Source organism: Cynoglossus semilaevis, chromosome 15, assembly GCF_000523025.1.
Source record: "Cynoglossus semilaevis isolate Cse_v1.0 chromosome 15, Cse_v1.0, whole genome shotgun sequence".
Taxonomy (NCBI): Eukaryota; Metazoa; Chordata; class Actinopteri; order Pleuronectiformes; family Cynoglossidae; genus Cynoglossus; species Cynoglossus semilaevis.
In genome coordinates this window covers 537,414-547,245 of record NC_024321.1, presented here as the reverse complement: position 1 = coordinate 547,245, position 9,832 = coordinate 537,414, and the positions used below count along the sequence as shown (strand labels likewise).

At 35.2% G+C, this 9,832-nt stretch overlaps 1 protein-coding gene and 1 non-coding gene across 2 annotated transcripts in view; both read left to right on the top strand.

The window, feature by feature from the left end:
• Positions 1–4,689, top strand: part of diaph2 (diaphanous-related formin 2) — a 443,473-nt gene extending 438,784 nt beyond the window's left edge. Inside the window, exon 30 of the mRNA XM_025063481.1 lies at positions 3,077–4,689. Within this exon, the coding sequence (XP_024919249.1) occupies positions 3,077–3,141 (65 nt within the window). The 3' untranslated portion in view covers positions 3,142–4,689. The remainder of the gene's footprint in view (positions 1–3,076) is intronic.
• A 5,055-nt stretch (positions 4,690–9,744) lies between these two features.
• Positions 9,745–9,826, top strand: trnal-aag (transfer RNA leucine (anticodon AAG)). The gene has a single exon. It is a non-coding gene; the product is annotated as a tRNA-Leu (tRNA).
• The last annotated feature ends 6 nt before the right edge of the window (positions 9,827–9,832 follow it).

Genomic DNA, 9,832 nt, shown 5'->3' with positions numbered 1-9,832 from the left:
TATATATATATATATATATATATATATATATATATATATATATATTAGGAATGTCTGATACCGATACCCTATGTAAAGGTCATAGCATAATTCAGCAGACTCTTGTTCTCCTTTCCTCTGAATCTGTTTGTCATCATGACTTCTCTATGACACTGGGTGTAGGTATGTGTATGAGTGTTGTCGAGCTGCAGAATGCACTTTGGACCAATCACACGCCTCCACAACGGTACTGCACAATAGGAGAGTGTCTGCCGTTTGTTTCTCAGAATTTAGAGCACACCCTTTACGACATCTCCCTTATCAAAAGCGCTTCCCCCTACTGTATGGGCAAAGCATTCCAGACGGTAGCTGGTTGTCTTTGCATCCAACCAGTTTCTGCTGGCTCTGAACTGACATTTTCTTTCCTTTGTTTTGGTTTTCTTAGCTGACTAGCTTCGTCAAAAGAGCTTGAACAGCACACATCCAAACCACAATTTTACTGAAATCTTTGTCTGACAGGAACTTGACTCACACTGTATTTCTGCTTCCTGTTGTACTCAATCTTGACATGGTGTAGCACCTGTGATGCTGTAGTCCACAAACCGCAATCTGTTTCTCACCCACATTTGAGCATGTCCAATCTTAGCTATATGCTAAGAGTTAGCAACTGCATACCTACCTGGATAATACATATAACTCAATTTTTAAAGAAAAAAAATTCAGATTGCATCAAAGTGACATTTTAATTTTGTACTCAGCTGAAAAAAAAAAAACCTATTGTTGAAAAAGATTATTGTCATTTTCTCCTCAGTTTGTGCTTGAGTTTGAGTTGGAAAAAAGTTCCTGCCTCCGCTTTAGCAATCTCGCACGCACACACAATGACAAACACACAGAGGATGGAGACAAAAATGGGGACAAAATACTAAATAAAAATAGATCAGAGCGAGAGTCTCTCCCTGCCAATCACTCTCTGTAACCTCGTTTCTGGCCATGCTGTTTCCTTAAAGCCTCAAATCGTCAGAGGGGCAATAAAAACCCGAGCCGTCGGAAAACAGACTCGTTGTCTCTAATGTGGAGTCGTCTCGGGCCATGTTCCTGACTGCATATAAGGAAAAGGACATAGAGGGAGTCGACTGATGAAATCAAACTCCACTAATGATGTCAGAACGACACAAACATTGGCGAAGTACACATTTAGTTTCCAGCCAATGCAGTGACAAATTATGGATTTTCAAGCAAATAGTGTAGAAACTCAAGTAACCCTAAATACAAATATACATTTAAATATATATGTGTATGTATGAATATATTTTATATTTTATTTAATATATATACATATATTGTATATGTGTATATATATTTTATATATGTGAATATATGTATACATACATAATACATACATATATGTATCAATGTATATATGTATGCCTGTATGTATGTATGTACATCCATAGTTTAGATGACAATATGATATTAGCCTAGAAACAGACTGAAAATAGGCCAAAAATATATAAATAGACGAAAAATATATATATGAATACCAATAAACTAGCTAAAATGTAAACTAAAGCAATAGCAATTACGACCATAATTGTTATCATTTATCGAACGTATTACTTCCTTTTGCTTTTTTTTACTACCTGTTCCTTCGTTTCCATCTTTCTTTACCTCCTCTCTCCTCCTGCGAACCATCTGCACCAGGATTTACATCCAATCACACAGGCACGAACGTGTGTGAGTGTGCGTTTGTGTGTGTGTGTATCAGCTCATTAGCCGACATGATGGATGAAGTGAGTGCTGTTAAACAACAGTCAGCCCGGGACGTTAGCCTGGCATCGTACAGCTGGTACCGACTAATGGATTCATCGGTCCTGAAATGTTTGTTTGAAAATAAATGTGCTGGACTGTTGCGTGGGTGTGGCTGTGGGCTGTCAAACAGGCTCCCTGGACGCCAAGTCATTTTACGAGATAACAATACAGTCGAAATACCTTGAGATACGAGCATAATCCGTTCCGGGACCGAGCTCGTAACTCGAGGTGCTTGTATCTCAAATTGTTTTTCCCCCATAAGAAATAACAGAAAATCTAAAATACTCCCTTATTATTGCCAATAACAATGGAAAATATTAGTGCTAATAACAATGGAAAATGTTTTAACTGCTATAGAGACATACACACACAAAAAAAATTATAGTATATACTAGTACTATATAGACGATACAGTAGCAGCTAATGGCGGCATGTGCGGAGGCATAGACACTTTCCGTACCGTACCTTGCACGTACACTACGTAACTTACGTAAACTTAGAATTAACTTAACTTACATATATATTTTTATATATTTTTTTAAATTTGTTTTGCTTGTATTCTTTCTGTAGCGGGCACCATGCTCATATTTAGAGACAATTTCGTGCGTTTCTTCTTCTCACTACCATCCTTACCACTCACTCTCTTAGGACTCATCACTATTATGAAGAACAATGCACAAAATAGAGAGAAAATCACAAGTATGGAAGTCGACGAACACGTGAAGTGAACGAGTGAGGCGGCGTGGGTTGCTCCGAGTGCTCGGCCACCTAGCGTAGGTGTCTGTAGGCGTGCTCGTATCTCAAAGCAAAAATGTGCTCGAAAGCTTGCTCGTTTGTCGGGATGCTCTTATCTCAAGGTATTACTGTATATAAAAAAGTCATATATTCTTCGTTCACACATTGTTTTGAAGGATTTCAAGGAATTTGTCCAGCTAGGTCCAGCTTTTCCAGTTCCCTGTGTGGTGTTTACCCCTCAGCTTTCACTGCATCCGATGGGAGGGGAAGTGGAGAGAAGAGTGGAGGAGCTCTCCGGCCTCCATCGGAGTTTCTATGACACCAGACACGAGCGCCAGACACCACCACTCCAGCAGCTTCTCCCCTCTTCTGCTTCACTCTCCTGTGGCTCCATTCTCAATCATCCTGGATTTGCTTTGTGTTGCTTCTTTACTTTTCTTTTTTTTTTTCTCCCTGACTACTGCTCCTTCAGCTACAACACTGTTGAAGTGTGGTTCATGTTGGATTTTTTCTGGTTTAATTCTTGTCTCATTTTTTTTTTTGTTTTGGACAGACAACCGCCGTGCATACCTAGAAAGATCTCGGTCCCGCCACAACCCACATCACCAAGGTCGATGATCAGCCGGCGCTGACCACAAGAAGGTTAGAGGACCGCCATAGAGTCAGGCGGGGAGGCACTGAAGACGACCTGAAGGAGTAAGACGAGGCCATTCTGACCACCATGTTCCAGACACACACACACAATTTTTTCAGTGAAATTTTAGCCTGTATTTATAAATTTATAAACTTTAACTATTTAATGACAATTTTAAGCTTTTTAAGCTTTTATTCTCTGTTTTTTGATCTAGTAACTTCCATTTAGTATGAAGTTACGTAATGCTGGCATTCCAGTTTTTAGTGCAGTTCTCCCCGTGTGGGAAAACAAACTCTAGTTAGATTAGCAACACATTACATTTTAGCAATACTAGCTAGAAAGTTAGCCCTCCTAGATTGTAGTTTATTCTTGGAAACTTTGTTATCTCTAGCTACCAGGTCATCTGTGACAAACCAAACACACATTAGCATTTTCTGCTAAGGATTTTAGTGAGAAACTCTTGAGTCGAGGGTGAGTTGGAAACCCATCATATCACATTTGATCGACTGACCAATTTTGGGACATACAGTACGATTTAATAACCCCTGAAACTACAAGATGAGAGCAACTTTTATCCATCGTACATATCCTTTGTCTTTGGTTCTTATCTTCCTTCAGTATTATCTCGCTTCGTATGACCTCCGTAAATGATTACGGCCTTCGGCGCTTAAAAACTACATTAACACTTGACATATGTATGTAAGTACAAATACTCAACAACCATTTGTAGCTGCTGTTTGAAAATGTTTATCTTTAGCAGATGTGTATATGTATGTATGTACACACACATATATACGTATATATTTATATATATTATATATATTTATATATGTGTATAAACATACTTATATGTGTGTACATACATACATATACATATACACATATATTTGCGTACATATATACACGCATATATGAAGATTGCTCTAGGTTCTCGGGGCCAACTTTTGTTTATAGACACTGTAGTCTTAACAAGGACATAACCTTTTTTTTTTTTTTTCTCCATCTATTCGTTCTTGAAGGAAACTCATACACATCTTGCATTTATCAGAAAGTTTGTGTACAACACGATGCCAGCATGTATCGGCATACCTTCAGATATTTCACAACCTCTGTGGTCTTCAAAGTGTAATCTCACTTTGACACCAGGCTTTTTTTTAATTTTTTTATTTTTTTTTATTTTTAGCCCTGTAATATCTAACCCACGCCTCCAGTGCCAAACCCTGTCCCAAGGTCGATTTGGCTGTTAACATGAGAGAGTGACATTTTTCTAAATGTCTCCTAACCACCTGCAGAAACAGGAAACAGGAAGTGCGTGACTTTCCCTGCAGTCACTCTGTTCCACTGAGTGAACATCCATTTTTTTTTTCAATATAAGACCTACATTACTCCAACCTCTGTGTTAACTCTTTTAGTGAACACATGCATTAAACGTCAATATAAAATGTATGTATTTATTATACTTGCATTATGTCATTTTAAAATTATTACAACAAAAGTAACACATTGTAAGAAGTAAAAAAAAAACAAAAAAAAAAAAAAAAAACTAAGGGTTAATTCATTCATCCCACAAATATCAGTATGGATTTTTTTTTTTTTTTTTTACTATACAATGTTTGATGTGTGACAGTAATAGTAAAATCCATCTGATTTAGTGTTAAATTTTAAATTTCCTTTTAACATTTCATCCATGAAATAAAAACATATTAAATATTGAAGTTTTCAATATGAATAATAACAATATATTTGTAATTTACAATTGTTGTTTTTAATTTTTAATGTTAAACTATGTCCAGGTGACACTCAGACTGTAGGCATGATAAGGTTTTTAGATTTTTTTTAGTTTTTATGATTTTTAAAAATTTTGTTATAATTATTTCTTTTAAGGGCATGATAAGGTTTTTAGATTTTTTAAAATTTTGTTATAATTATTTCTTTTAATTTTAATTTTTTTTTCAAATATTTTTTTTTTCAAATAATTTTTTTTTTCAATAAAATAAATCTGTCAAGAAAAAGCCATTAAAAACACGTGGCTTTGTCAGTTCAGAGGAACAGGCACTAAAAATGTCACTAATCATGTCAGCAGTGATGCCTGTTTCCTAAGCTCTCTTCTGTCATGGCAGGATTTTGCTTCCTTGTAATCAGTCGGAAGCCGGGGAAAATAAAAAAAAATAAATGTAATTTTCTTCTGCTGGAGTTTTGGAGTGAATAGATGGAGAATATTAAGAAAAAGAAAAAAAAATCTGCCACTGCTGCTTGTGATGTGTTCTAGCATGCGTGCTTCTTGAAAATGCAATTTAACACATCATCTCAGCTGAAGGACAAGGGCAATAACAACAACAACAGCGGAGTAGATATGAGCTTCCTGCACAGATCTGCATTGTTAAACAACACACAGATAATCGTGCGCCGACACGGACTTTTATTCCCTTTGTTATCCTCTGAACGCCGCACCTGTGCAGCTCCACTGAAGGTCTGCTCAGTGCAAACATGTTTATGTGCCACACAATCAGTTCATTTATTTTTATTATTATTATTTCGCTTGACGATGCAGATGTGTTGTTGTTTAGTCTTAAACCTTGAACGTGCCATTTGTGCGTACTAGAAAGATACAATATCGATTAAGTAATACAAAAAAAAAAGAAATTATATACAGTGATCACTCTTCAATCGCCGTAGTTTCGTTCCAAGACCGACTCAAAATGCAACACTCGTGGCACTATGCCGTAGTTTCGTTCCAAGACTCAAAATGCAACACTCGTGGCACTAATTGCTAATGCTCAAAATAACGCCCTTAATGGGCCATTTTGATACAATGAAAACAAACATCAAAATCGCCCTTACTGTGCCATTTTGATACAATGAAAACAAACATATCATTGAATTGAATTATTTAATCAGAATGTTATGGACAAATAATGATCATAATTATCCCATCAGTAAAATCCACAGATATTGTAGTACTAGCAATAGTAGTATACAAGTAGTATATTGTTTATATTCAAATGTGATTCGTTTGGTTTTTTTTTTCTAATCCTAGGTGTTCCACAATATTTTTCTAATAGTTCTGGATGAAATAAAAATGTTTAATTTTTTTTTTTGTTTTTTTTTTAATTGTCGTTGTGGATGTACAGGGAGGAACTGTACGCTAAGACTTTGATCATTTTAAATAAAGTGTGATGACTGCATCGTAGAAATTAGTAGGATCCTCAGTGTTTGGCATTGTAGAAGTTTAACAATCTAAACCACTAGCACCGACTGAATAACCACGGGGAGATGTGTCATAAAACCTACATTCAGTGGAAAAAGACCTGATATAAAGTGAAATTTTCAGTATTTTAGTACTGACGTACTACAAAAAAAAACGTACCATTTCACAGCTACTTCTAACATCATGGCATCAAAAGTTGTCCACAAAGTTTTTACCCTTTGTTCAAAACTTCTACAATGACAAACTTCCTCATTAGTTGTGTAAAGTGTGGTTTTCCTTCATCCCATATTCAAGGTTAAAGATGTATGTTTTTGTAGGAAAAAAAAGCAGAATGAATAAAAAAAGAGTGGAGGGAAAAAAAGGAAAAGGAAAAAGAGAATAAACCAACACTAGCATCTCATCCTGTGGTCTTCAAGCTAGTGGCTAACATCCGTAATAGGACTAGGCTCATGGTGATTGTAAAAATAAGGCGGCAGGGCTATGGACTTTTTTTTTAAATTTTCTAAATATGTAAAAAAAATTTAAAAAAAAAAATATTAATTTTCTAAATATGTAAAAAAATTTAAAAAAAAAATATTAAGGTGCTATTCTGTTTGTGACCGGTGTTTAATTATTTTTCAATTTATAGTTTTGCGAGCTAACTTCCACTCACTGACTGTGCATTTTACCTCACAAAGTCCTTCCTCTTCTGCTGGAGGGAAAACGCTCCTCTGCATGTTTTACATTTGCCAATAACAGAGCGGAACTATTTGCATAGTATTTGCGCTGGTAAACAGTTCCCAGCTGCCACGTACTACATCGCGAGGAACTTCGTAGGAGAAGGTTTCCTTTCTGAATCGTAAACAAGCAAATGTGAGCTGCCACACTCTCCTGCCTGCCTTCCATAATCATTGTCTTTGTTTTATTGTCTGCAGAAAAAACATTTATATTTGTAACGTTTGAGTTTGTTTGTATTCCAAGGATGATCATGGGAAAAGAAAAACGCAGTTCTGCACACAGTTCTGTTTTTTTCGAGGAACATGTAACTAACTAATTACCTACGACTTTTTTTTTTGGAATAAACTTATTACTGAAACACACGGTGTGTTTTTTTTTTAGCATCTTTGGCATTTTAACTAAAGAAAAGTGTTTGTAATATTTAATTAAAATGGCTTTCATAAAAAAAACTAGTATATTTTTGAACATTTTGTTATTCGGAAGCTCATCACTATCTGGTTCTATTTACATTGAGAATCTAATCACACTTAATACCCACTGTACTGTACTGTACTGTACTGTACTGCACTGTGGTGATGATACTATGGCTATGGATGTTTTTTAGTTTTCTGAATATCTAAAAAAAAAACCCATACATACTTGTTTTTTTTTTTTGGTGATGTTTTGACACTGTCAGATTTGATGTTTTTTGTAGTTTTTAGCACAAATTATTCACTTAGCAGCATATTTTGGGGGCATAAACGTGCATATTGAAGAATTTCTGGGATTTTCATTTTTTAGCGTTTTTTTTTTTTTTGGAATAGTAAGACAATAGTCTTGCTTGTTTTGTTTTTTTGGTGAAAAACGTGAATAAATTCCAAAAAAATAAAGATATTTGTTAGCAATGGTTCCCCTTTAATTATAGGTGTTATTAAGGATCCATCAATGCATCGGATAGGCCTGTTCACATGGTTAACTGCCATCAGGAAATAAAGATGACATTCACTGATGGTGAACTATAAATATATTAGCAACTAATCAGTAACAAATATTGTCCCTTATCGCAAATTGATGATAATTGCCAATTTTTTTTTAATCTGCCAGGAGTACACAGCCAACGCCAAAATACCAAAAATTGTTGTCATGGCAACCACGTGACTGACAGGCTTCTCAGCCTCAGTCAACTCCTTCACTGGCAAAAAAAAAAAAAAACAAACTTGTGAAAACATAGTACTTTAACATTTTATTTTGTTTCGAGTTTTTATTTTACTGTTGATGTACTTTTTTTTCACCATTTTTTTCTTTTTTGGGGGTCAATGTAGGAACTTCTCATCCAGTACGTCTTTGTTTATCAGTTCAAAATGTCTCTGAAAAATATCTTTTCTCTGAAAGTTATGAGTCTAAGAGGGTTTTTTGAAAGTTCTTTTTCAGCAAAGACCTTGTCATGGGAACTAAGGTTTAACTAAAAATTCACGTTAAAGTTTGTTTTTGTTCCGTAAATGTGTCTGATTGAATTTGTGCTCATTCAAGGAGAATGTGATGAAGAGCTAAAAGGCTTTTAAAATAGTTCCGTAATGTTGCTGTGGCACAAAAGAGGGAATGAATAAAGAAAAAGAAAAAAAAAACAAAAAAAAAAAACATTGGTTATCTAAAACCTTTTATTGGTATCGGCCCAGAATTCTACAAGTAAATAGATCACAAAATGTATTTATTTTATTTTATTTTGAAAAACTAAAATAAAAATAGTGGACCCACAAAAAGGAACACATTTAATAATGTCTGATTGGAAAATGTCCCACTTCAGGCTTCCGTAGCACACAGTGGTAACACCCTTACACTGATGAAGTGAAAAAATGGCTTTTGATTGAAAATGGACCTGAACATGATCCAAACTGTCTGTAAAAGATTTATTTTACACGGGCAATAAAGTTGCGTTTTCTAACTCGCTGACCTCCATCGGTCAGTGTCAGCAGGAGAATTCATCACGGCGTTTGTGCCAACGTTTGGAGCAGAGTGACAGGAGACACACCTGCTGTCTGGGACGTAGACGTTGGAGGATGGAAAGAAGAAAAAAGAAAAAGAAGAAGAAGTGTTGGAGGACGGAAAGAAGAAAAAAGAAAAAGAAGGAGAAGAAGAAGAAAAACACATAGTTTATTGCTATTAAAGTGTTAAGAAAGTGTCGGCACAAACAGGCAGAAGAGGTAAAAACTGATAAAGATGAAGAAACATTTGTCTGAATGTTGGGAGAAAGAAAAAAACCCTGACTGGCTGTCAGTGCTGAAGAGAAACAGGACCTTTGTACATTTGTCACTGTGTCACTGACAGAAACCAAAGAAAATACATCTAGCTATCGCATTTAGAAGCTATATATTTCCCAGGTTTTACACTATGGGAATATATCATTTGTATTTGTTTGTTGTTCTACTTTTTTTTGTCATATCCTTAGCCCTACTATACTGTAATCTCATTTCCTCAAGTAATTGATTAATTTATAATTGAATAATATTATTAATAATAATAATAATTATTAATTAATATTAATATTTGAACCTAATATTTTCCATTGGGATGTTTGGGTTTTTTTAAATTCTTTTTTCACTTTTTTTTTACGAATTACTAAAAATATATTTACACATATATTTACATATATTTATATATTTATATATATACTGCAGACCTCTAAGGTAGCGTGGCCGAGCGGTCTAAGGCGCTGGATTAAGGCTCCAGTCTCTTCGGGGGCGTGGGTTCGAATCCCACCGCCGCCAGTAAGT